Source organism: Strix aluco, chromosome 4 (assembly GCF_031877795.1).
Source record: "Strix aluco isolate bStrAlu1 chromosome 4, bStrAlu1.hap1, whole genome shotgun sequence".
Classification (NCBI taxonomy): Eukaryota; Metazoa; Chordata; class Aves; order Strigiformes; family Strigidae; genus Strix; species Strix aluco.
The window spans coordinates 54,145,641-54,173,027 of record NC_133934.1 but is presented as its reverse complement, the minus strand read 5'-3'; the positions used below and the strand labels follow the sequence as shown (position 1 = coordinate 54,173,027).

General features: G+C 42.6%; 1 protein-coding gene across 2 annotated transcripts in view; it reads left to right on the top strand.

Annotated features, from left to right (window-relative positions):
• UNC5C (unc-5 netrin receptor C) overlaps window positions 1–27,387 on the top strand; it is a 267,281-nt gene that overhangs the window by 182,547 nt on the left and 57,347 nt on the right. For both annotated transcript variants that reach the window (XM_074823136.1, XM_074823135.1), the window contains exons 3-4: window positions 1,947–2,090; window positions 15,401–15,504. In XM_074823136.1, coding sequence (XP_074679237.1) covers window positions 1,947–2,090; window positions 15,401–15,504 — 248 coding nt within the window. The remainder of the gene's footprint in view (window positions 1–1,946; window positions 2,091–15,400; window positions 15,505–27,387) is intronic.

Sequence of the window (27,387 nt, the reverse complement as noted above, 5' to 3'; positions counted from 1 at the left end):
GCACTGGGAAAATATAACTGTTTTTATGTATGTAATGTACATGATCCGTCCGCACCCTCTTCATGCTCTTCTCAACAGGACAAAAGCTATCCCTCAGACCCCTTTTGGAGCCAAATTAGCTCATCAAAGTAGAACAAGTTTGTAACACAGTGTTCACTGCGTATCAAATGCCCATGCACCACTTTGATTTCCATTCTTTGGAGTGCAGTTGCCATGTTTTGAGTATTTCATTTCAAGGAGGAAAGCTATTAAGTGTTTTCCCCAAAGTGGCTGATTATTCAGTGGCTAAAGATGTCAAGGATAATGAAATAAAAAGGGAGCTAGACTGTGATAGTCTCCATCAACAAAATGCATCTCATTAGAAGGCATTCCCATCAGAGAAGTCTATGGTATTACATGCATGAATTCCTTTCTGCTGTTAGGTTGTTAACCAAGTTTTGGATGCAAACAGCATGCAGCCGCAATGACAGTGCACAACTGTGTACAAACAGTAATTAATCATTGGCTCCTGAATAGAGCCTCTGTGAGGCTGGAGGCAAATCAAAGGGCTGGCCTCGTTTCCAGCGCTTGAGGAACGTGCTGTGCTGTACAATTGGGAACATTCACGTTATGAATATCACCTTGTAAGCCTGTGGCAGGAGGCTGAGGGTAGCTGGCCTCCACGGGCTCAAGTCTGTGCTCAGCAGAAGGACCTGCCCTTTGGTGTTTGGTGATAGGGACAAAATGTGCACGCTGTGATCCAAGGATCTTTCAGTTGAGTTTCCTGGCAATTCTGGAAGGAAAAAGAAAATCAGTCCCACTACACAAAATATTTCTATGTGAATTTATATATTCAAGGCTGTTTGCAAGAGTGCATTTTTGAAATGGCGATGGTGTTTTCTACAGGCAGACACACATTAAAAGTTTATTGATTCTTTGGCATCAGCAACAAAGACCAAATATGCTGACAAGAGGTGTAAGCACTCTTTCCCACCCCCGCCCAGTATCTTGGCTGCAATTAAGAGTGTTTAGAACAGGCAGTGCATTTTGAGGCAGAGAAAGGGGTTGTGTTGGTATGGAACACTGGTTGTCATTAGAGGATCAACTTATTACCAACGATCTTTGCAGTGGTGTCGTGAGACACCACAGTATTTCCTTGCACTTAGGAGAAGCAAAACGGCTTCCCAACAGAGAGCACTGTGTGGGAAATGTGGGCAAGTATTGGTCTGCTAGGAAGGATAGCGAGTGGGTCATTGTCGTTGTTGGTGCAACTGTGGGTTTTGGGGGGGTTTCGTTGAGATGTGTTATGGAGGGCAGGGCCAGGGAGACTGTCAGACACTGAAGTGTATTGCACTGTATTACAAAATCACCTAAAAAACATTGCAGTATCTGCAGTATATATGACAGTAATAGTCCCCAAACTACAGCTTGCAATAACCATACTGCAGCACATGTACCCATCATTACAGAGTATTGGGGCATTTTCTGCAATGGTAAAATCCGTTTTCCTGTGTCAGAGTGAACAGGACTTCTCCCTGTTCTGTATCTGTCTAGCAAAAGGAGATGAAATACAGGAGGGATAAGGGAATCATATAAATTGAATGACCCTGTTGTTTTGTTATATTCATATGAAAATAAAACTGGGCTGGATCGTCCTTGATGTAAATCGTCCGAAGGACATGGTACAATTTATATCAGGTGAGATGCTGTTCCTCTTACTTGTCTAACGTACATGTGATAAAAGTCAGAATCGCACTGATTAGTTTTCATTCACCCACGTCTCTTATTATGCAGATAAAGTGGTGTTTACTTCCCTTCACATCATTGTGACAGTCCATGTTGCTGAGTAGATATTGGTAGAGAGCTGTAAGGTCTCACAACAACTTTGCAAGCAGACTTCTGTACCTACACTTTTTTCTTTCTATCTGTAAGCCTAATATTGACCAGAATTACTTCTACCCTGACAGGTCTGATTGTCCGAGAGGTAAGCATTGAGATTTCCCGCCAGCAAGTCGAGGAACTCTTCGGGCCTGAAGATTACTGGTGCCAGTGTGTTGCCTGGAGCTCTGCAGGCACCACCAAGAGCCGGAAAGCCTACGTCCGTATTGCATGTGAGTGTCTTTGCTCTGTGTGTTGAGTTGACGGTGTTTGGGTGAGGAAAAGTGGAATCTCTGCTGTTTGGGAAAGAGATTTTGTTTCTGACCAGTTAGGCTTTGTATTTTCTGCAGTTATTGATGCATACTAAAATTAAGGCCTTCAGAAGCATTCGTAAGAATTTCAGTTTATCCTGTTCTTAAGAGCAAAATCTCATTCTTCTCCTTTGTGTGGGGGATGAGCATCAAAAACAGTATTTCTTGAGTACAGCAGTTACACGTCTCAAGAAAAGTGTCTGAAGCTAATGAGTAGGAATATTACCAAAGCAAGTTATGAAATGAGGGGACAGCTGTTCCTTTCACAGAATCACAGAATGGTTGAGGCTGGAAGGGACCTCTGGAGGTCATCTGGTCCAACCCCCTGCTCAAGCAGGGCCACCTAGAGCCTGTTGCCCAGGACTCATTCCAGGCGGCTTTTTAATATCTCCAGGGAGGGAGACACCCCCCCCCCACCACCTCTCTGGGCAACGTGTGCCAGTCCTTGGTCACCCTCACATTGAAAAAGTGTTCCCTGATGTTCGGAGGGACCCTCCTGTGTTTCAGTTTGTGTCCATTGCCTCTGGTCCTGTCACTGGACATCACTGATAAGAGCCTGGCTCCATCCTCTTTGCACCTTCCCTTCAGGTGTTTGTAGACATGGATGAGATCCCCCTGAGCCTTCTCTCCTCCAGGCTGAATAGTCCCAGCTCTCTCAGCCTTTTCTTGTAGGAGAGATGCTAGGCATCTTTGTGCCCCTTTGAAGGACTGTCTCTAATGTTTCCGTGTTTCTCTTGTACTGAGGAGCCCAGAGCTGGACCCAGTACTCCTGGTGTGACCTCACCAGTGCTAAGCAGAGGGGAAAGATCACCTCCCTTGACCTGCTGCCAGTACTTTTTGTCTAATGCAGCCCAGGATACCATTGGCCTTATTTGCCACAAGGGCACATTGCTGGCTTATGGTCAGCTTGGTGTCCACCAGGACCCCCAGGTCCTTTTCTACAAAGCTGAAAATATATATCTCTGCAATCATATAATAAAGCTGCTCTTCCTTAATAAAGAACAAAAATGTCTGTTTAGCATATCATGTAATCAGATTGGTAATACAAGTTTGAAAGTGGTCATCTCAACCCTAATATTTCATCATTGTTATTCATGGCTACTAACCTCAGTATTTATTTTGCACCATTCCCAGCTTAGACCCCAAGAACACAGGGCAACCAGTTCCCTGAAAACAGATCTTCATTTGACTGTACAAATATTTAATGTTCATTAATTTTCAAAGGGTGCTTTTCTTTGTAATAGAGTAGTCACACTGGGGACTCCCATTTCTCTTTCACATGATGAAATCCTGTTTTGTATAATGGGAACAAAATATATCATCTGGAATTGTATCTCTTCCTCTGCTTTCACCTCAGCAAAAACACATTTTGTGAGAAAAGGTCATTAGAAGCTGGGTTTGCAATATATTTGCTGCACTACTAACAATTTATAATGAGAGAAGAGAATTCTTCCAGCCAAATAAAGCTTTTCACAGGCACGTTAGAGGAAAGACTCTGTCATTTAAAACTCTTCATTTAGAGCTTGGTTCTCCCTTTGTTCTTGAGAAATTATTACTTGGTTAAATCCTCGAAGAGGAGTTACCTTCTGTGTAAACATCCAGATACAAATCTCAGAGGTTCAATTTAAATACCCATTTTTGAATGCTTTTAGTCCAAGTAACTGACTGGAAATAGAGGATCTTTACTTTTTAGTACAGGACTAACCTCAGGGAAGAATTTCCCCAGGGTTAAGGGCAGCTACAATATTGTACAGACAGTCTTCCTGCAAAATTAGAAGTGCCATTACATATGTGCATAGTGCTTTCCCATGGCAGGAAATTTAGCAAGACTTTCAGGATTTTCTTTTTCTGTACTGAAACAAAAGAGAGTGATTTCAAATTTATTTCTTCTAAGCAGTCAGCACTTCAGAGAGGCTTAGCAATGTTTGAACAGGTTTTTTAGATTATGACTCCTAAATTAAGTAGATTTTCATGTCCTGCCAGTTAGCCCTTGACAGATGACCATTAAATTAACACAGTTTAGAAGTCTGAGTGTATTTCACTTGATGGTTAAGTAACTTTTGTGTACTGCCATATCTATGCGCTTAATTTCTATATAACACATAATCATTGTATGCATATGCAAGTTATTTTATATCAATTGACGTTTCTTCACAGGTGTCCAAATTTCTATTGAAGGTGCTCATAATACAGAGTTTGCTTCTTTTTCTTACCATATTTTGGAGAGAGAGCAACAATCAGTTCAGTGATTTTTTTGGAGTCTTGGTGGGATTTTTTAGAACAGTCTCATTAAATAAATTCCAGGGAGTTTTATGTGCCTGTAACTCAAATGTGGCTTTGTATTTTACTGAAGTTTGTTTAATCTTTTGTTCATGAATTTGGGGTTCTTGGGCAGCTGTGGTGCAGGCAAATTACTTAGACTCCTTTGGATTAAGAGTTGAAATGTTAGGCCTTCAAACTGCAGATTTTCAAACAGCAGCAAAAGCACATTTTCTGCATTTCCAATGTCACAGAATTCTGTAAATTTCTCAGGTCACTTACGACTATTTTTTTAGGAACTCAGACATACGATGTGGGATATATGCCTTACTTTGTGATTTCATTTGTCTACAAAATCACTATTTTAAACTCTAGATTCAGCTATACCAAATACTTGTCTGTATTCACTGCCTTGATTTCAGAGGACTGAATCTGTGCTGGCAATATAATAGTTGTTTCCTAATAAACTTTAAACATAGCTGGTAAGTCTTCTGATGGTTACACAATGTGCCATGAGACTGGGTTGCAAGGTGGGGTCCATGTAGTATTTATTAATCCAGAAAATCAAGGATGTCCAAAAGTTAAGAGGGACAGAAGAGTCCATCTCTCCAGCTCTGTCTGCAGCTGTAGTTGCATGTTTGTCACTGATGCAGTCTATGCTTTTAATTGGTACAAAAAGTGAGCACTGACACCTTTAGGAAAGGTGAGGGGTACATGTCTCTGCTTAAGTTATGTTATTATTTATTTTAATATCTGAACCTGGTGATTTCATCTTGACAGGTACAAGTGTAGCATAACTACCCATATGTAGCACATTAAGAAAAGCTTCTCTCTTTCTCCCTCTTCCTCTCCTCCTCATCCTTTTCCTCTTTCTCTCTTTTCTCCCTTATGCCCACTGGTCTTATTCTGGAATTATTGTGTCCTCTCAAGGGCTGGAGCTGCACTGCATTAAAACAAAGAAAAAAAAAATAGCATGCAACATCTCTGTTCACTGAGCGTGTAATAGAATTAACTGAAAAGTAATTTGAAAGTGTGAAAAATGTGCATCCTGGAAAAGCGGCTTGTATTTGTTTAATGCAGGGTCAGGCATGTGTCAGAAAGTACATAACAACCTAGTCAATGAAAGTTCTCTGTGAAAATCAATTGCAACATCGCTCTGGCCAAAAGCTTCAGTTATTCAGGAAGGGAGCAATCTATAAATATGGGGTGAAGATGCTTCTGGTTTTCAAAGGCTGCCCATGCTAGCAAGATAAACAGGAAAAGAGTCTGAGTCTGAAGCCAACATCCTGGCTTCTCTAAGTGTTCAGGGCATTTAACAACATTTCACTGTTGCACTCCTGGACCACGAGTGTGTTAGGAAATCTTTCCCTTCTGTGCAGGCCACTTCCGAAAAGGAGCTTTTTACCTGTTTCATGGAATTCATCTTCCTGAGGCGTCGGTCTCCCCATGAGAACAGAGCTGAGCATTTCATCCTCTTAAACTAGTGGATTTGTAAGGATTACTTTTCACTTTGCCAGTCTAGATAGTAACCAACAAAGTAGGGACGCCTAATGTATATCTTGGTGGAGCTGGAAAAGTATAAATTTTCTGAAATACTGGCCTATGATGGTGCTAAAATGCACTTCCTATTTATTGACACGTTTCTATTCTAGTCACATCCTATCAGGAGCACTAGGAGTCACTAATACGTTTTGATGCAGTTATGCTGCTCAATTAAAAAAACGTTACTTTTGTAGAGGGAGGGAGGAAGGAGGAGGGTTGGGTAGCTTTACCTTTGGCTGAAAAAAACCCAAGCCCAATATAAACTTTTAATGTGAGTTTTATGTAACAAGACTGATGTCACTGAACAGATAAAGCCAAACAGGGCAAAATTCCTGTTAAAAGGATGAATGAGGTCTGAGCCTGTGTAACCAAGAGTAGAGTTAAACCCACTGGAAAATACATCTGATAAAGACTAAACAATAGCTGCAGGATTTGACCTAATTTTTAAATCAGATAATAAAGGGGTGGCTAAGACAAATTGCTTTGAGCCCATGTGCATAGAGCAACCTCACTTTTCATTTGTTCCAGTTTGGTGTTGCTGTAGCCTCACTGACTTCATGATGTTAACTCATGCTGTCCTTGAGAAAATTTAGTAAGACTATAAGCGCTAAATCTGCTGCCAGGTTTTGGATTTGTGGAAAACCTATAAGGAAATAGCAGCTTTCACTGTAATTTCTGTTACTTTTTTTGGTGTAATGAATGTGGATAGTCTCTTCTTTTCCCTTACTCATTATCTTAAAATCAGAATTTTTTTTTTTAAAAAAAGGCATTTTAAGAAGCCCTGATGTAGTAAGGAACTGTGCTTGTTAATCTTTTGTATAATTTGATACTCGTTTCCTATGTACTTATCTAAAAGCCTTTTTTGCCTCAGACATTTTTTTCAAGGGAATGTAGCTAATATATGCATGTCAGATACTATATACTGATAAGATAAATGCAGTACAGAAAAGTAGACTAGTTCTCCTGATGGTTTATCTTCACTTACAAGGGGTGTGGAGTCATACAAAGAAAGAGATATGAATAAAACCCCACAGATTCTTTACTGACACTTTGTTATCTCACATTTTAGTACTGGGGCCCATGCTTCATGTTACATTGCTGCAGTGCCTTTCTTCTTTCTCTTCATATGCCTAATCCAAGTAAAACTGTGAGGACATGTTCCTGTAGCAAGCAAAGCATTAGAGGACATTGCAATAGATACAAAGTTGAATGGATGTCAAGATAAGGAGAGAGCGAGCTGGGAAGGACATCACTTGAAAATTTTAATAGGGAGGTATGTCCAGGATATGCAGTATTAAAAAATAACCCAAAAATGTGTTTTGTGCACTTGATAAGTGTGTATGAGAGTTAGCAGAGAAAGGACCTTAATTCCTTCCTTGTGTACCATTTAAGTTTCTACTAATCGATATCTGCTGCTTGTAGTTAATAAAGGGATAACTGAGGCATGTGGTCTTGAGCTGAGATTACTGAAGAGAGAAGGGCAGATCACAGAAAGGGCAGCAGAGAAGTTAACCGAGCATTTAACATATTTGATACTACCACTCTACTTTTGCTCCCGACAGGCGTGTTTCTGTACTGCTTCCCAAGTTAACAGGCATGACTGACTTCCAAACTAAGGATGCAGTTGTAACAGTAATAAATACAAATCACATTGCTTTGTAATAAAGAGCTAAGACTTTATAAATTAAGATGGACTTGACTTTACGGTTACCATTGCTTAAAAAACAAAAGGAAACTCATTAACTGAAATTATATGAATTAAATTCCTCAGTAGGAGCCTTGAGAATATTCTACCTACACTGTCATGCCTAAAAAATTATCATCTTTCATTAGAGTCTGCTTAGTGCCTTATGGTGAAACATAAATGCAGTCTGGAAGTTAAGAAAATTTTGTGTATATTTTGATTGGTAGTGACCAGATAACTGTGTGAGTCAGATTAGTGTATCAGAAGAGCAACAACAAAATACTATGTTTATACAAATTATTTTCTGTTTTAGTGTATCAGTGTGTTGTAAATTCAATTCTACATTTGAATTGCAATGTACACCTGATGTTTCTAATGTCTATCTTTAGTACCTTTAGTATATCTGTCATCTAAAAAAGCACCTGTTGAGATTAGGTCATTTGAACTTTACATTTAGATTTATTTGAAAAGCAAGAACTTTGGATTCCATCTTCAATCACCAAATAAAATCATGAATAGAATTAAGTTTATAAGTTAGTTTGCAGGTTAAGCTTACAAAGAAGAACAAGAAATATCAAGCTATCAAGTAAATATATAAGAGGAGGAGAACAGTGCTATTGATGTACACCTGGGGACCCATCTGCCTAGTGAATTCTTGATAAAGTTTGCTTGCTTATATTTTTTACAATTTTATCAATACCAAATGTGTTGAGTGGGTCATTCTTCTTTATAAGCGTAGCCCACATGGAAGCTGTGTTGCTGAAGAGTGTTTTCTCTTACCAGCAACTGACTGAACTAGCTTAGATCTGAAGAGAGGGGGAGGGGAAATGTTTTTTCTGCAGATGTGCAGGCTATGAGTTTCCGAGGAGTTGTCAGGGTGCAGCGTTATCCCCCGCTGGCTGAAGATGCCATTGGCAGAATGAGGGGCTCGCAAGTGTGCACCTACCGTTTGCTCAGACTGTAAAAGAGGAGAGAAGGTCCTGGGCTCAGGCAAAGCATCTTGCAGATTGTAGCCTGGCAAGGAAAAGGTGTTCCTCATTCTGTACCTCAGGTCAGAGGATGTAGCAGCCTGCATCCCCAAAAGATGTTGTGCACTTTCAAGAAGTCTGCTTCAGTCCTCGTCAGCTGCTTGGCTGTGAAAGCTGATGCTGATTCTTGGCTGTGTGGGATGGCAGCCCAAGGCCTTGCTCTCTGGGCCGCTGCAGGGCTACTAACAAGCTCGGCACAAGCTGCAGCCTGCCAGTCATCTTTGGAAAGGGGGAAGCTCCCCTGTCCCCGATGTTCCTCTTCAGGCTGAGAAGGTGTCTGGGGCAGCCTTGTGGTGCTGCAACATTAGTCTTTAGGGCTGACCAGATGTAAAACAGCCCTTTGAGAGAAGGAAAGAGTGGCACAGAGTTGTGTATTGAACATAAGGATGGGGTTTCGAGGTGTTGACTTACTTCCTCTGTCCTCAGCTCCAGGCACTGATGCTTGGGCTGGCTGAGAGCACAGCACCGTCCAGCTGCGATCTCATCCCGTGAGCAGCAGCACACTGAAAGAGTGCAGAAGGCTTTGATCAACACCCAGCGTGCGGCTGATACAGCAGGGGACTCGGCAGGGTGAGGCACCACACTTACCAAAGCAACTGATAGAGGTTTCAGAGGGATCCCCTTGGTTACAGACTGATGACAATCCTGTGACTGTCTCAGTGGAAATCTGGTTTGATCTAATTAACAACAGAGAGCTGGAACCACATGAGGATAAAATGAAAAAGAAAGAGGTTTTTGTATCTAACCTTTCCATTACTTACCCACCAGTGTGATTGATCCCTGCACAAAGGTCATAGACTCAGCTGTGAACAGAAAAGAGAGGCCAAAGTGTGCCCGATAGCACATGGTTTCTTACATTTAGAATTGCAACTCAGTCTCTAATGCCTTTTTTTTTTTTCAGAAAAAGGCATCTCGTAACTCCACCTGCATCGTGAAAAGTGATGGAAGAGAAACAGGCCAGTTTTACAATATTAGTCATGTTTCTCTAACTGAGCATCAGTTATCTAAGTTTGGGAATAAATGCGGTGAGATATGTTTTCACAAGCATATGGATCCTCTTTCATTTTGTAGAACGTCAGTGGCATTTTCCCACTATTTTTCCACAATTATTTTTCTGTTTGGGTATCTCTTATTAGGCTAGGTAAAATTTAAACAGCATTGAACCTTGCCTCTTGAGAACACTCTCAACAGTAGGAAGTAGACTTGCAGTGAAGAGCTTGGCTACCTATTAATCCTCTAATAACGGTTAAAATAGTGCCAAGCCATATTCTGTTTTTTTTCTAGTGTTTTAATAGCATTTTTTGCTTATGACATGTTTGGTTTTATATGGATGCCTGTATATACTTACCCATATAAAGCAAGCTATCTTCTGCATGGAAATATGAAGGTCTTTTCACATTCTTAAAATCTTATTTCTCTGAAAACACACACCAAGCGTACTTCTCTCAATCGGCATAGTTAATAGGAAAGTTGGATAGAAAATAACATGTTTTCTCTCTTTGTGTTCTTAGGGCTTGCTCATTTTTTGAATTGTTTGTTATAGAAGGGAAGTTGACATTGGAGTTACTAGAACTAGACTAGAGTCTTTAAGGTCTACCAAGGGCAGAAATCCATCTTTCCTTGACAGTAATGCTGCATTGTTCTGTTTGTTTCTGGTTTACATCTAATTCCTGGCTGACAAGTGTCCGTTTTTCATGCTCATTCATTAGTCACCCTTGCATTAGCACTGCCTTGAAGGCGTCTGGTCTGCCTCTTATTGCATTTCTCAGAAATGATAAAAGATATCCTTAAAGTTTTACCCACCCACTCATCACAGTAAAACCCAGAACAGCAAAGAGATAAAGTACATTTGATTAAAAAATAGAATAAGGTCATTCTTTGCTCTTTCTTATAAGTTGACATGTAGAACAAAGAAATAGGGAAATGCCATGAGTTTCTGTAGAAAGTTACCTTTAGCAGGTGAAAATGCAACTTCTCAGTAGTTTGTAAGTTAAAAATGCATTAAACATAAAAGGAAGTCATTTAGCAGTGCATCAAAATTAAGATCTAATGCCCCTCATCCCAAAAAGCATAGTGATTCAGAAATAAAGCTAACAATATGGTGTACACTGAGATTCTGATTTCCCATTATACTATTTCAGTTTTATGCTTGTGGAAATTCTCTCATTTCAATGCAGCTCTGAATGCAGCCATCTGTCCTTACCAAAGAGAGCTGTGCAGGAGTATTTCAGGAGTCTTGGAGGAAAGTCTCATCTTAAGTATGCTGTAAATGTGCTGCGATATATGCCACAAGAGCCCCCTTTGAATTTACTGAGACTATGCATTAGTAAAGAAAATAGAGTCCAGCTCAAGGTGGCAGAACAGAATTTTAATTCTTCTCCTTGGTTTATTTTTATGAAGACAGCCTTGAAGGGAAGTTAGAGGGATTGGAAAATGCCTGGTGGGGGTGCAGGCTGTCCCCTGAGCCTGGCAGTGACATCCCCACCTGCAGCTGGGTGAAACACGTGAGAGAGGTGTCCATCAGGGCTTGCTCTGCTCCAGAAGAGATGAGCTGTGGCAGCAATATTACCTGTGTAAGGGGAGGAAGAGTATTGCTAACATAGACAATCAGGGATTATTCTACATTACCAAAATAATAACGGAAAGAGAGGGCAACTGTCTTTCTCTTGTGTCTCTCCCTATTGAAGGTGAGGGTAGAGAAGGCTCTCTCTCAACATTGCCTTAAGAGGGCTGCTTCTGACCTGAGGCTTTAATAATTCACACTGCCACTTCACAAACAAAGAGGTCCTGACCCAGCATGGATCAAATATTTTATTGTTTTGCTTTTTCAGGCATATTTTCTGAAGATTGTTAAGACTCCTTTTTTTTTTTTTTTTTTTTTTTTTAATAGAATGTATTTTATTCATCTTCTACCATTCTCTGGAAAAATGTATCCCTTCTGTCCTTGCTTGCAAGCAATTGTAACTCATGTGAAACTTTGAAAAGTTGAAAAATGTTATTGAAAATACTCTGCTTGGAAAAGATCCAAAGTCCCTCAGTACATTACCAAGCTCGCCCACTCCCAGTCGACAGTGTGAAGTTGCCATGATGACTATAATTGTTAAATGGCAAAGAAAGCTGAAGATTGAAGAATTAGAAGGACGTCATTGTTATCCATGGAAGTCATAGCAAGTGCCATAGAAAAAAAGCAGTCATTTCAAAACCCAGTGCTGTCCCAGCAGAGTGTTTCATGATAGTTAGAGCAGGTGACGAAGTTGTTTGTCTGGGCCCTCTGCTTCTTCATCACTTAAAACCCCACCTTGTTAACTTGTTTGTCTGTTACAACCAGCGGACCTTATGCTTGGTTAGGTAAAACCTGCCCTGCACAGCTGCCATCCATAGCTATTTGTACATGCCATGGCTGTGGTGGGAGGTAGTGGGTACTTCTGGTGGGGTAAAGCTGTGAACATGTGGGAGGGAGCCAACAGATCAGGGTATAAGAGCTCCCAATCTTGTAAATACACAATTACGTACTTTCTTTTTTTTCCACAAATTAGTATAATTTACTCAATAGTATCAAATGGCTCCTTTGAGAACATTACTGTCTGTTATGTCAAGGCCCCCACTTAGTATATTTTTAGTTTGTGGATCATTGACTCACTCGAATCCAACGGTGCCGTAAAAGCATCCACACACAGCAAGGCTCTGTGGGCGACGGGCAGTCAAGGGGGCCGGGGTCCCCGCAGGCTTTGTCTCACCTGTGGCAGCCCCACTGCAACAGTTCTGAGGGAAAAGGGGCTGTTCATACCCAGCAATTCCAGCTGTTGATAATAAAGAGGTTAAAGTGGGATTTTTTACTGTTATTACACATTTCTAGACTAATGCTATTTACTTTTGTATGCACTAAAATTTGGAGGGTTTTTTTCAAAGGCAAGTGCTTTATGAGAGACATGATTATTGTGCACGTGAGGCTATGGAGAATTTCAGAGCTCTATTAATGTTTCAGGAAGGTAGGCAGGACAGTAAATCAACATGTCAAGGAAAAACCTCAGATTATTATCTATCTAATCTGCCTCTACTGTCTTCATCCCTCCATATCTGAACACCTGAAAGCTATTATTAATATACTGTTTATTACTGCGCTTATATGCTTCTATTACCAGCACAGTATCTTTCTCATTTATCCTCAGCCATGACATTAGAGAACAATACATCTGTTATAATTGTCTTCACTGTGCATGTATGTGTACCTGCTAGATGCTCCTGACAGAGCTGCTTATCTCCATGTTTAACATGTAGAAGTGCATCAACGAAAACAGCGTTTTGCCCTTGGAATGACTCCCACCCAGAGGGCACCTGAAGGGTTTTGGTTTTACTCAAATTGAGCCGTACAACCCAAATGTCCCCTGGTTAGCCTGTCAGTGAGGGTGGGATGAAGCTGGTGGGCTGGTGTTGCTGGAGATGGCAGTGTGGCGGGAGCCACATACAGGTGTCAGAGACTGACCTAATCTGGCCGGTTGTCTTGCTGTAGTCACTCTCACACAAACGAGCTAGATATTAAGAAGTATTTCTTTACAGAATGGGATATTAGGCGTTGGAATGGGCTGCCCAGGGAGGTGGTGGAGTCCCCATCCCTGGAGGTGTTTAAGAGTCGGGTTGACATAGCGCTGAGGGATATGGTGTAGTTGGGAACTATCATTGTCAGCTTAATGGTAGGACTGGATGATCTTCAAGGTCTTTTCCAACCTAGGTGATTCTGTGATTCTGTGTGAGCCTTGCTGGCCTGGAATAACTGCAGTGCAACAAGGATGTTAACAGGCACAGTCTGGTGCAGCTTGGCATGTCATCCTAAGAAATGATCACTTCCAGATGTTTGCTTCTCCTCTTTGCCATAAGTTATCTGGTGTTGTAGGTTAAAGCCCCCTTCATCAACAACTGAGGTTGAAATGGTGGATTTTGTAGTAAGGTAGCTGTGACATTGACACATGCTTCCTTTTGATAGGGGGTAATCCCCAAGCAAGCAGACAGCTGGATACAGTAATTTCTTGTATTGCCATTGTAAGATCTGCCAAAGCTTATCTTTTTGTGCCCTAAACTGTGTACCTAAATCCTATCCCATCAGAGGGGCTCTCAGCATCCTGCCCTGTGTGATGGAGGGAGCAGGAATGCCAGTGGTGGGGAGGTAGTGGGATTTGGGGTGACTGCTCTCATGCCTGCAGTGCAGGGGAAGGTGCCTCAGTTTCACCAGGGAAATGCATGGGTTTAAGAACGTTAGAAGTTTATCATATTATTAGCTTAAGTAAAAATCAGCATTTCCAGCTATGACAAAGCTTTTCCATGGTACAATTAGCTTGACATTTAATTCTAGGTAGTTGAACAACCAAATTTTCCCAATATATAGGATAAGGGACAGAGGCATCATGCTATCCGAAAGCGAGTTTCAGAGGAGCTGATTTTGGTGACATCCCATCTCCTTTTCTGTCTGCCCCAAGTTTTGCCTTTTGGTAGTGCTGATGCAGTTCCTTGTGGGTCAGCTGTAAATCAGATCTTGGAGATAATCTAGATGAAAAATAACTCTGGATGCTTTATTTGTAAACTGGTTCAATTCGATGATCTGTTTTCCAGCACAAGCACAGGTTATGGCTTCAAAATATGAAGTATTTGGCTTTTTAATTGTTCCTATATGACTTGTTTTCAATATGACACAAGTATTTGTGCAACCTTGCTGTAAGCTGGCATAGGACTTCAGAACAAAAACTTAAATAAAAATAACTTTTTTGCAAGGCTTTTTTAAAGTCAGGCTAACTCTCTGATGTGACTTTGAACATGGTCCCATGTCCATTTGGAGCAGGAACTAGCAGCAGGGAGAAATATCCCCAGTTGCTACTGGGCCTGAATGTTTGGTTCTCCAAAACCCTGTCCTCCCTGTCACGATAGAGAGGGTGCCAGTCCATGGAGGAAATACGGAGCCAGTGGCAAGGAGGGTACTTCTCAAATCCATTTTACCACCAGTGCAAAGATATTACAGAAGCTTACAAAGAAGCCAGAGTGCACAACTGTCCAGTATGATGAACTGGTCTGATGTTTGGAGGCACATTCGATGTCTTCTCTGTCTGCCACATTTCTGTGGTGCTGTGCAGGGATCCAAGCACAGTTCAGCTCCACATTGCTATTGCTATTATTATTATTGTTATTATATAGTTAGTGCTACAGGGATAATGATAAGATGAAGACAAATTAGCTAAAACTGTAAAGTTAATGCTTATAAACTAAAAGTACATTAAATCACAGCACGAGCACTTTCATCCATGAGTTTAAGGCAGCTCATCTTATGTGCTCTGGTTTTACAGATTTATGTAATTTTCCATAACTTTCTTTAGTACTTCATTGGCATAGTTTACCAAATGTAAATTATCTGAAGAAGGGACTTGTTTTGCTTTTTGTTCTATGTCCGGACATGACCTTCCACAGTGAGGCCTTGGATCCTCACTGGGTTCACATGCTCTATCACAATATAAATAATAAATACACTATGAAACCTTTGACTGCTTAAAGTTGGAATGAAGTGAAACCATGTCCCCGTCTTTTTTAAGTAAGTGCTTCACTTTCCAGGGACCAGAAATGCTATTTTCTCTGTTTAGGAAGATCTCTCACATTTATGCACTATGGCAATCAAATGTAATTTAAACAACCAGCTATTAATACTACTAATTCTTTTTCTTCTCCTTCTCTCTCCCCAGATCTCCGGAAAACATTTGAGCAGGAGCCCTTGGGGAAAGAAGTGTCCTTGGAGCAAGAGGTCTTGCTCCAGTGCCGTCCCCCTGAAGGCATCCCAGTAGCTGAGGTGAGCAGCAACAGCAATGTCCTGGCACTCGGACATCCTAACTAAGGCCTGGCTAATCGTGCAGTGAGTTAGGACATGGCATGATGAATGGGTGGTAATGGAGAGCTGACTGACAGCTGCTGGTAGACAAGATTGATTGGGAACTGATTAATGTCTTTGGATTATGGTGCCTTGCTGGGCAGAGCTGCAGGTGTTTTGGTTTCAGTTTTTGTTTCCCTGTCAAAAATAATAGAATCACAGAATGGTTTGGCTTGGAAGGGACCTTAAAGATCATCTCGTTCCAACCCCCCTGCCGTGGGCAGGGACACCTTCCACTAGACCAGGTTGCTTAAAGCCCCATCCAACCTGGCCTTGAACACTTCCAGGGAGGGGGCAGCCACAGCTTCTCTGGGAAACCTGTTCCAGTGCCTCACCACCCTCACAGTAAAGAATTTCTTCCTTATATCTAATCTAAATCTACCCTCTTTCAGTTTAAAACCATTACCCCTCATTCTGTCACTACATTCCCTGAAAAAGAGTCCCTCCCCATCTTTCCTGTAGGCCCCCTTGAAGTACTGGAAGGCCTCTATATGGTCTCCCCGGAGCCTTCTCTTCTCCAGGCTGAACAACCCCAACTCTCTCAGCCTGTCCTCACAGGGGAGCTGCTCCAGCCCCCTGAACATCTTCGTGGCCTCCTCTGGACCCGCTTGAGCAGGTCCATGTCCTTCTTATGTTGGGACCCCAGAGCTGAACACAGCACTCCAGGTGGGGTCTCATGAGAGCTGAGTGAAGGGGAAGAATCCCCTCCCTTGATCTGCTGGCCACGCTTCTCTTGATGCAGCCCAGGATGCAGTTGGCTTTCTGGGCTGTGAGTGCACATTACTGGCTCATACTCAGTTTTCCATCCTCTACTACTCTCAAGTCATCCACAGGGCTGCTTTCAATCCACTCTTCACCCAGCCTGTATTTGTGCTTGGGATTGCCTTGATCCATGTGCAGGACCTTGCACTTGGCCTTGTTGAACTTCATGAGGTTTGCACGGGGCCACCCTGTCCAGGTCCCTCTGGATGGCATCCCTTCCCTCCAGCGTGTCGACCGCACCACACAGCTTGGTGTCATTGGAAAATTTGCTGAGGGTGCACTCAACCCCACTGTCCTTGTCGCTGACAAAGATGTTAAACAGCGCTGGTCCCAACACTGACCCCTGAGGAACACCACTCATCACTGCTCTCCACTTGGACATCAAGCCACTGACCGCAACTCTTTGAGTGCGACCATCCAGCCAATTCCTTAGCCACCCAGTGGTCCATCCATCAAATCCATGTCTCTCCAATTTAGAGACAAGGATGTTGTGTGAGACAGTGTCAAAGGCTTTGCACAAGTCCAGGTATAAAATCACAGTTATATCTGGCATCCAAAGGGCACGTAGCTGGTGGAGCATATTAATATCAGCCTACTATTTTTCCTTTTTCATTTAAAGAAAAAAAATTTTCACTTATTCTGAGAGGCACTTTTTAAGCGTAATATAAAGACATTTTAATTTTTAGTTTGCCAGATTATATTTCCCCCACATGTTTGTGCATGTGCTTGTGTGTACACCAGCCAGCCAGCTCAGCACGGATGTACCATGGTTCAGTACAGGCTCCCAGGAGAAGCAGCATGAGGTGGGGACAAGTGGGGGATTTGTCAGCCTAGTAATCCATCTTCAGGGCTTATCTGGTTTTCCTACTGGCATTAAAGTAAACCTGGAGTGGGTGGCCTGCCCTCCACCTGTCAGGAGAGAACCTACCCTTCAGCAAAATCTGTGCTCACCGACGGCAGTGGGTGTCCCCATGAACAGGAGCTTCTCTAAGTGGTAGCTCCAGCTTTAGACTCATTGCTCACAGAAGGGGTGGTCTCTTGAGTCACAAGGAGGCTCTGAAATCCTAAATCCGCTGTGGCTGTTAAGAGAAAAATTGATTGTTAATGATGGTAATTCCTCTATCTGAATTCTCCTTGGTTTTCCTCTGCCACATACAGAAGAAACTGTTGCCGGTTTTCATTAGGATATGTTAAGACTGCCATGGCTAAGTAGAAAAGTGGTTGTCATTCAGCACTGATGACTGATTTCTCAGGAGATGAAGCTTAAAGTGTTACCTCCCCATCTAACCCAAGTTTAGATTTAATCAGCATTGCAGAAACGTGTCCACAAACATCAGAAGGAATAATTAGCATAGAAGATTTTCCCTATTTTCTTTTTCTGTAGGCCGTTTTCTTTCCCCGGTAAGATCCCCAGAACTGTTAGGAATGTTTAGGTCTGCCAAACCAGCTTGCTGAGAACTGTAATATTAATCAGTTGGCTTTCTTCAGGAACTTAGCAGGAGCAGGAATTTTTTATTTTCTTTTCTGATGCTTCTTTGCATCAAATCAGCTTTCCGTTGTGCCATGACAGGAGTGTTTGCAATGGGATATGTTGTTCAGGCAGTGCAGGGTACTTCTGGGGAACTTCATTACCTTTGCTAGAAACGGAGATTGATGATGACGGGTAGTTTGTTTGAATGCAGTGTTACAAGCACCTCTGAAATTTCAGCAGCCAGTCCAGTTACTCCCTCAGAAAGGTCTGTAATGTGCAGGCAGGCAGCTGGGACCCAAACAGTATGCTGTAACATGATGCGTGGAAGTGATCTCTGAAAAGATCCTCTGTGAGCTGGTCTCATAATAATTGCACTTTTTCCTGCCTTCTAGTATGCTGGCTCACTCTGTCAATAGCCAAGATTCATGACTGTACATGAACTGGCTCTGAATCTTATTTGTACCACGGTCAGAGCAGACACCAATTAACACTTGGCAGGCTCAGAAATCGTATACTCCCGTCTGGCATTCAAAAGAACCATTCTCAATGTTGTTTTTTTTCCTCTTCTGACTTTTGAAGTCAGAAGGAGATCAAACACCCAGATTGGACAGCAGCCTAATACAGCCTCTTTGTAGATTCTTTCCAACACTATTAAAAGAACAAAGACCTGAACACTAATGAATATGAATACCTTAACATGACACGTTATTACAGCCACTTGCTGAAGCTGGTAAGATAAATTTAAAAAAAAATGGAAAGATGAAAGGTAACTTGGTGGGTTTAAGGATTACATGATTATTTTAATTTAGAGATGAATGAGTTCTTTGTTTAAGACTTTGTTTATTTGTTTGGAGAAGTTTCTGATATGATGGTACAGGTAAGAAAGTACTTGAGAGAAGGCTGGCAGCAGGCTGAGGCTACTTTCCATCTTGTTGAAAGACGGCTTTGATTCCAGGTAAAGGTAATGCATATGTTGCAGCTGTGAGCAGCATTTCCAAATGCCTTGGTGAGCATGCACCTCAGGCTCTTCCCAGTCTGGGCACTGTGTTTTGTTTTGTTTTGTTTTGTTTTTTTTCATTTACTGGCTTCTGAAGTAGTCACTGGCTTTAACAGCAAAACAGAGGAAGAAAAGCTTACGCTGTGAAACTGTACAAAATACCCATTCAGTGTAATGTAATGCTGGAGTCCAGAGTCCCAACATCTTCCCCTTGCTTTTTCTCTTGGATTTTATACTCCCTCTTCATTTTGGTTTTTTTCCTGGTATTTCAAAGTGGTGGGAACAGCCACACTCAAGGATACATTCTGTCCTCTTTTCAGTAGCTGGGGAATTTAGTCTTATAATTTCGAGCATATTTAATTGCAATTAACTGTGTCAATCTCTTATGGATCAATGCTAGAGCAGATCTTACTATTACTGAAAAGCTGAACCGCATAGCAGCGTACAGCTGCTCCAGAGGGCAAGAAGGACAAAGACAGAGATGGGAAGGCAGAGCTTTTAAGGCAGCACTTACCAGTCCTTCAGATCCACTAGGACACGATGAGTGTTAGAGTAGGCTCAGATCACGGCCACTTAAAAAAAAAAACCCAAGTTCCAAACAGAAGAAGGTATGTTAATGTACACCAGCCTCATGGCCTGAGGTCAAATCAAAATACGTCTTGCTTGTTCACTTGGGACAAAGTAAGGAACCAAGGGTTTGCTTGGTCTCTGGGAAAACCAGATCAGCTTCTCTGTGGCCATATACCCCTGCCCACCAGCCCCAAACATGTTGGTGCACCGTGGCATGCCTTTCCACTCCCAGTTTTATATCCAATATCAAGCTGAACCTACCTACAGGTTCAGAAACACTCAGGTAAATGTTTTGTCTTTCCCAATGCATGGCCCAGGCAAGCAGCAGGAGGACCAGCGCAGGCACTGTTACATTGAGGTTTCCACATGTAGCTGAGGGGTGAAGGGGCAAACTTACATATTGCTGCTGTGGGGAAAAAAAAAAAAGGAATGGACATAAAAACAAACAACTCCCTACCCTAGCTCCATGCTTCCCTGCCTTCTGCTTTTCCTCACTGGAGAGGAATAGGATAAGGTGATGAGATAAGCAGTCTGACCTGCCAGGCTCAGCAGGAGCTGCCAGTGCTCAGCAGAAATCAGACAGTTGCAGCTCTCCAGTGTCAATAGAAACATCCATTTCAATTCTACTCTCTTCTGTGTGTGCATTTTTTCCAACCTAACCTGAGAAGGCAGGAAGGATCCCATTCTGTGACGCTCCAACAGTAATGGCAGAGTTATTAGCAATTAACCCCTTAGCTCATTTAATTTGTTCTTTGAAAGATGCCAGCATCTTATTGCACATGATAAAATATAGTTAGAGACACTGAGTCACATCAAATTACCTCATTGTGATAGGTTATAGATCAAAACATCAATGAGATGCAAGATTGGTTAATATGCCATAAACTGCCAGATGAACTTTTGCATTAAAATGTATGATTTGCGGTGCCTTTAACAGGGGCATAATTGCTTCTTTAATTATAATTGAGGTGTTTCACAGAGTAGCTTAATTGCAGAACAGGGTGTAACGTAGTTTGGTGACCCAGTTGGGTTTAAAACTGGATCTGATATTTATCCACATTCATGGCTTTAATTAGGAACTAGAGCAAGGGGAAAACCATCCCTGAGTCAAGAGGCAGAAGAGGGTGTTTTGCCAAGTCAAGATGACTGTGACACAGACTTTATTCAGATGCTCTTGCACAGGCAAAAGCTGCTGGAAACTGGAGACTTCTCCAAATAGGCTACATCAGGTGGCTGCTCCATCTAATTGATTATTAATATGACCGCTGTTTGCTTTGTTTCTTGAGATCCACTTATGTTTTGCAGCAGTTATCCCTTAATTGAGAGTTCATGTGTATGCATTTCCATGCAGGTGTGTCACCAAGTCAGTGTTTTATATTCCCGGCAGGAAAGTGAGCTCTAAGTGAAGCGAGTAGAGGATTTTGTGGCCACAAATACTAATTAGCTGGGAAGTGACACTGTCCTTTGCAGTGCCTTGCAACATACAGCAGAACTGCCTTCAGGTGTCAATGGAAGGAAGAGCGGGGAGGGGGAGGCAGGTTTGTGTGCAGGAGCACAGCCCGAAATGAATGAGGACTGCTCATTCATTTTGCCCTGGACAACCATTGCATAAGGTCTGGCACTTCACACTCCAAAAGCATGGATAAAGCTCCCTGTAATTGTCAATGTCTGGTCCCATACGTTTCTGTTCCTTTTTTACATGGTTGGGTGTCAGGGCATTTCTGAGAAGCGTGAGAGGTAGATTACAACCCCCTGCTTGCATTTGGGATAGGCTTGCATTTGGGTCTTGTGCTTTGCTGGGAAATATGCTGACTGCTAGCTTATTAGGTGGCCTTATTTTTACATTTCCTAGCAGTTCATTTCCACAGTGCAGAAACCCATGCCAAGATGTGCAGGCCTTCTTGCAGGACTGAGTTTTTTGAGACCTGAATTTTAAATGGGATCTACCCCTATACTTTTCCTTGCTAGTGCACTTCCATTGATGCTGATATAAGTGAGGACAGAGCGTGCTCCTATCTAAATCAAGTTTCTTTATGATTGGATCCGACAATAGACAAGGATGATCTGTGGGAGTGGAGAACGGTTGGGTTTCTAGGTCCTTCATAAAATATTACAATGGAAGGTTTTCTACAAGAGTACCCTGCTAGCTTATCCTCTCTACAGCTTGCTTTTTGTGGTGGAGATAGCTCTGGGATGCTGGTTTAGCTATCAGAAACGACCTCTTCAGTCTGTACTCAGAAAGAGCAGCATTTTACCTTATGCATATTTTTGGAAGATACGCAGTGTGGGATACAGCTTTTAGCTGCATTTTTTGATGAGCTAGATGAGCATACCTCCCAGCTTTTACCTATAGCCAACAGGCCTCAGAGTGCCTGAAGTGTGAGAGTTACTTCTCTTTGCAAAGCGCCCAGTTCTTGCCACTACCCTCAGACACCCGGCTGTAGCGTTTGCCTTGGTCAGTTCCTCTGGCAGTAACTTCTTCAGATGCAGTGCTCACCTTATGCAGGAAGAATTATGGTGCTTCCCATGTTTTAATGGAGGTATTTCCAAAATGCTGCCTGCAGCATGTATGTCAGTTGTCACTCAAGAGTTGATTGATCAGGTTTTGCTGGGTTTTTCTCAGGAATTTACATGTGCTTCTAGAGCTGATGCTTTTCTTTCACTAAAAAGTGTAACCTGGACAAAACCCTTTATGCCTTTCAAAACTGGTAGGAGGAGTTGTCTGCAGCTTTCAGGGAAATTGGGAAAGGGGCTGTCCTCAGGGACTGTAGCCACCTCCCAACATCCTGTTCCCTTATTGAATTTAAAGATCCTAAAAAGCATATGGCTCTGTGCTGTGAAGGATGAGATCCATCTATCCATCCAACCAGAGAACCGCAGATGTCACGTTGGTAACTCATTTAAAGCTGTTTCCAAACAGACCCCTCCCAGTCACTTCAGTGACTGAGGACTCCCCATACCCACGTAGTGCCTAAAGTGCCAACCAACACACGTGAGCCATGGGACCTCCAACTTAAGCCCATCTTCCAGGTCAGAAGGGGAGCCTAACAACTCCTGGTGGCCACATGTTAGCCGCCATGGTTTTCAGTTAATAATGCCGTGATCTGTGTTTGAATTTGAGGCTCTGTGAAATAAAGTTATCAGTCTGCTGCTACCAATCCACCTCAGCCTTTGAAATTTCTTCTGTGAGGCTTCACTTCCCCATTGTACATGAAGCAAAGCTGTAATAGGGCTGGAGACATCCAGCAGCTGTATGTACACCGTGTAGATTTTAGTATTCAAGCAGAAAGCTGGATATATGTGCAATTAAGGAAGTGTTTCCACAGCAGGAACGCAAATTCCCCTTATTGGCAGCAGAAGCACAGTAGCAACAACTGAACAAAATGTCATGGTGGTTTGCATTTGCTGTCTTATTCTCAATATGTGTTTTTCAGTCTCTCATAGCTGTAATTTCAGCCTCTTTGGAGACCACCTTTTTTTTTTTTTTCTTTTTTTTTAAACTTAAAGGGCTACAAAATCTATTTCCAGCAAGTAGTACATGAAGGACAGCATCCTCTTCAGTGGGCAGTTGCTGGGATGAAAGTGTATATTTGAAACCAAATCCAAAAATCAAATAACATTCTTCAAAGAGGCACTCAAGTCTCAAGGTACCTGAAATAGCTGCTGGCTCAATAGCCCGTATGAAAACTGCTAAAGTTTTCTCAGTCTCACTTAGGCATCTTGTACTGTGTCCAAATCAGTAGTTAGCTTCACAAATGTTTTATTCTTAGTGGTATGGGATGCGTGTCTGTTGTTACAATTCAGATGGAGCAGGGGAGCTGTGTTTTCCCTGTGGCTGTTGGAGGCACTGGGAGCTCAGCAGGGACTGCGGCACGGCAAGCGGTACCGCCATCACGGGTCGGCATGGCTGCAGAGAACACCAGCTGCAATGCCGATGGAAAGTGATCCTGCCACATCAGCCAGACACGGGGAAGGCAGGGGTGTAATGGTCTTGCCTCCCAGAATCCTAAATCACCTTTTATCAAAGCAAATCTCTCGCTGCTCCCAGCCATTTGCATCGTGTTTCTTCTGGAGAATTGCACCAGAGGGCTTTGCCTGTGTCTAGAGGGTAGAAGACCTGCTGTTTTCAGCAGGTGCTCCCTGCTCTGAAGATTTCTCTAGGGCAGGTTGGTGTGGAGGAGGCAATGAGAGACCAGAATCCAGGACTCACACCCTGCTGACTTTCCTCTTGAGGCTGCAAGAGGCATAAGGAACAACTTGTACGATCAGGAGGGGAGGATCTAGATGAGCTTGTATCCCTTTTCCATTCTTGGGTTTCTTTTGGAGCAGATGTGCTTCTGCTCTACCAGTTCCTAAAACAGTCACGCATACGCAAGTGTGCCAAGAGATTTAAGTGTCTAGTAATGCTAGTAACTTGGTATGGCTAAATTTGTGTCAGCAATTAGCTTCCATAATAGGTTTTCCTGCATATGTAATCGCTTGTGTGATTTATGTTCCCTGTGTTCATTTAGTCTGCACAGAAGCCTGGCTGGGCTTTGCAGGTCTTAGTCTCTGCATGCACTGACTTATTTCAGGCTACTGCTGGAAATATCCTGCAGCAGCAGCACAGGTCTGGCTGCAGCTCCAAAGTATAGCTGGCGTGGTGATTGTGGGTTTTCTGCTCTTGCTGATGGTCTCGCTTTTCATGTTGGGTGGCATGTGGCAGGTTCCCTCTGTTAATTAGAACAAATGTGCCAATTATGTTAATGTATCTCCCGATACCAATCAGCGAATAATTAGAGACAACACATCTGTCTCTCACTGGGGAGTGGGATGACAGAAAAGATGCTACAAGGTATGTTGCTCTAAATTACAGCCGCCCTGGATCGTGCGCTTCCTCAGACGGTTGCGGGGACAGCGCAGTCTCGTGGCAGGCTTGCCAGCACGTCGGCAGCACTGGACATGTAGATCGGATCCAGCGCAGCTCACAGGAGCCATGTGCCTCACTGCAAATTGCACCCAGAGCACTAAGGAGCTCTGACCAAATGGTAGCTGACTTCGGGTGTGCTCTAGCTTCTCAGCATCTGCAGTTGCTGTGAGTCAGGATTTCATTCACTGCACTCACACCTTTACAGAGGGGCCTTGCTAGTCTGTTTGCAAACATACAAAAATACCTTCTTGAGTGGAAAACTAGAAAAAGAAATGGAGTTTTCATACCTGCTTTGTTCCAGGGGGTTGGTATGTAAAAAAAACCAGTTACACGTTGTTGTAATTTTCCATAGCTGCCATCTCCATGAGGGAACACTTACCCCATCCTTCATGGCAGTATTGTGGCCAATTAAAAGGTTTTTGTTACGATAAGGAAAAGCTGATACCCAGGCTTTTTCTACGTATATGCACAACCATCCATGCCTTTATTAATAGCAGTTGGAGAGATGTGCCTGATTTACTTGAATAAATAGAGCTAGGTACCTGTTCAAAAATTTTTGTAACTGTAGCCAGTAAATACATTTAGGCAATATTTAGGCAAAAGCAAACATCTACTCTAGAAACGTCTTCTCCAGAGAGTTGAAAAATTGAACCATGAGGGTGTGATTTAGTATGACCCTGAATACAGGCATCTTGCACACTTGAAATGCCCATGGGTATCCTGCTGCCCCTCTGTTGGCTCACCTGGAGGGATGCAGGTCTCTGGCACATAAATGTCCAGTGCCTCATCCGCTGGCATCTTGTGTGAGCATGGTGGTTTCCCCAGGGCACCAGTCACCATTATTCAGGCAGCAGAATTAAATTCAGGATAAGACTGGATTAACAACCTACTTCAGTGAGGGGGCTGCACCTTGGGGAATGACATGGCATCAAAAGAGATCGTTGCTTTTAACTTCTGTAATAACAGTTTGCATACTTGTCATTCATAAATCACACTGTCTCGTTCTGCTTTGTTCTCTTCTCTTTTGTATTTGACACTTGATCTCTTCCTACTTACGTGACAGAACAACCCTGCTCCCACCTATGGTGGTTACGTCAAAAAAGTAAATCTGAGGTTTGAAGGTGCTGAGCACTGCAGTCACCTGTACCAGAAAAAATGGGGGTATTAGTAACTGAAAATAACTACCAGTAAAAGTCTCATTTACATGTTGTAGTGTGTTTAATTAGTTACTATTTCTACAAGGACTGAAGGAGAAAACACAACCATTGGAGGGGTGTGCTCTTTTTTGTGTTGCTCTACTGATGGCTAAAATGTGTATGAGAGGAGACTCCTGCCTCTTGTTAAATCATCCAACGCTTCCTCCCTTCAGATTTGACGACATTATAGTTTGCAACATGAACAGACTCATGGCATCATAAAAACCTGGATGCCAGAAAAAGACTGAAATAGATATCTTAAAGAGATATCTTGTGAAAGAGATGGAGTTTAGACATGCACACACAATACTGACGTACTGGCAAAACAGATTTTTCAGGAAAAAAGACATCTTGTTGTTCTGCAAACTTAATGTTTTATTGTTAGCAAATTCTGTGAGCCATTAGGTGCAAAGGATCTTTTTCCCAAGAGATTTGGTGAAGAGCCAGAGGCAGTATACTCAATTATAGAGTACCTTTTTTTTTCTTATATTGGCAACTACTGTTTTTGTATAATCTTTGGTGTTTTTGCAGGGATGACAGGGAATTTAATGCTCATAGCTTTAATTTTGTCTAATCAGCTGAGACCCAGACTGAATATGCATGTGTGTGTTTTTGTGGAGAGAGAAAGTATTGCAGAGTACTGGAAAGAGAACCGTGTGCTTAAGCATGGAGCCTTGCATAGTGCCAAGAGCTGCTAGAGTATGTGCTTGGATGGGCATACCAAAAACATTTCAGACTGAGCCTTAGAGGATGTCGACTGTAGTCCTGTCCTCACTGATGTCCTGATGTCCTCAGTGTTCAGAGCACAGGAAAAGTACAGGTGGTTTTGAAGGTGATACATACACAGCTGTGGCAGTGTGTGTAGCATCTTTTAGAGTCCCAACACAAGTCTGTACCCCATCCCAGAAATAAGTAATGGTATTAAAATCAAAGAAAGATGTTTTATTTGTGAGAGGCGGGGGTTAAGTGACAGCCTACCACTGGTGGAGAGGTAAGCTCCTGGCTTGTTTTTTAGTTGGGATGTACGAACACTTGACCTGCAAGTGATGAAGGAGCTAAATATTGCCACTGACTGAACAGGAATCTGTCTATCTTGATTATACCTGATGCCTATTAAGATACAAGAAAGAAGAATAATTTTAGTCATCCTGGCAAGGAAAACCAGGTTATTGACTAAGAGCTTGTATCTTCCATGGTAAAACATGCATGTTGTAGTGACAGAAACACAGCCTCTAAAGTTTTATGTCTTTTTTCTTTGTTCCCTGTTCCTTGCAGACAGACATATTGATTTCCACAGCCTTTTTTGCATCACCAGTTCTAAGCTATACAGTACTAATAGTTGTGAGGCTGTCACATACTGCAGTGATCTGCTGTAGGATAGGAGGGTTTGAATCATGCCTGATGCACATCCACTCAAACTGGGGTAGGGGAGCTGGAGCTGCTTAAAGTAGGGCTAAAGATGGGGAGCGGGCAGTGGGTGGCTTGAATCCAAGCCCATGTCTGCCAGCACTGGTCTTGCAGCATTGCACTGGCTCTGTCCAGGGATGAATCGAGCCCTCTGTGTTTAACACTGGGAGAGGCCATCAGTTTTCTCCCCTCAGCTCGAGGCGATCTGTACAACAGTCTCATGGGGAAGCAGGTTCTCTGTTGATTTTGGGGTATGTCAATGCTTGGGCAGTTCCTCAAATGTCTTTGGAAAAGTGGGATTTGTGAGAGCAGGTCTTGGCAGTTAACATCTCACGGGTCCAGGGGGTTGATTGTGTTTATGTTTTCCTTCCTTTAATTAAATCCTGGGCACAAGCTGAAGTGATCCAGTGACACGAAGGCCTGGCTTTGATCCATCCAGTCCTGTCCTTCAGAGCGCGCTCGGTTCAAATGAAAACAAGCTACTAGATTTGCA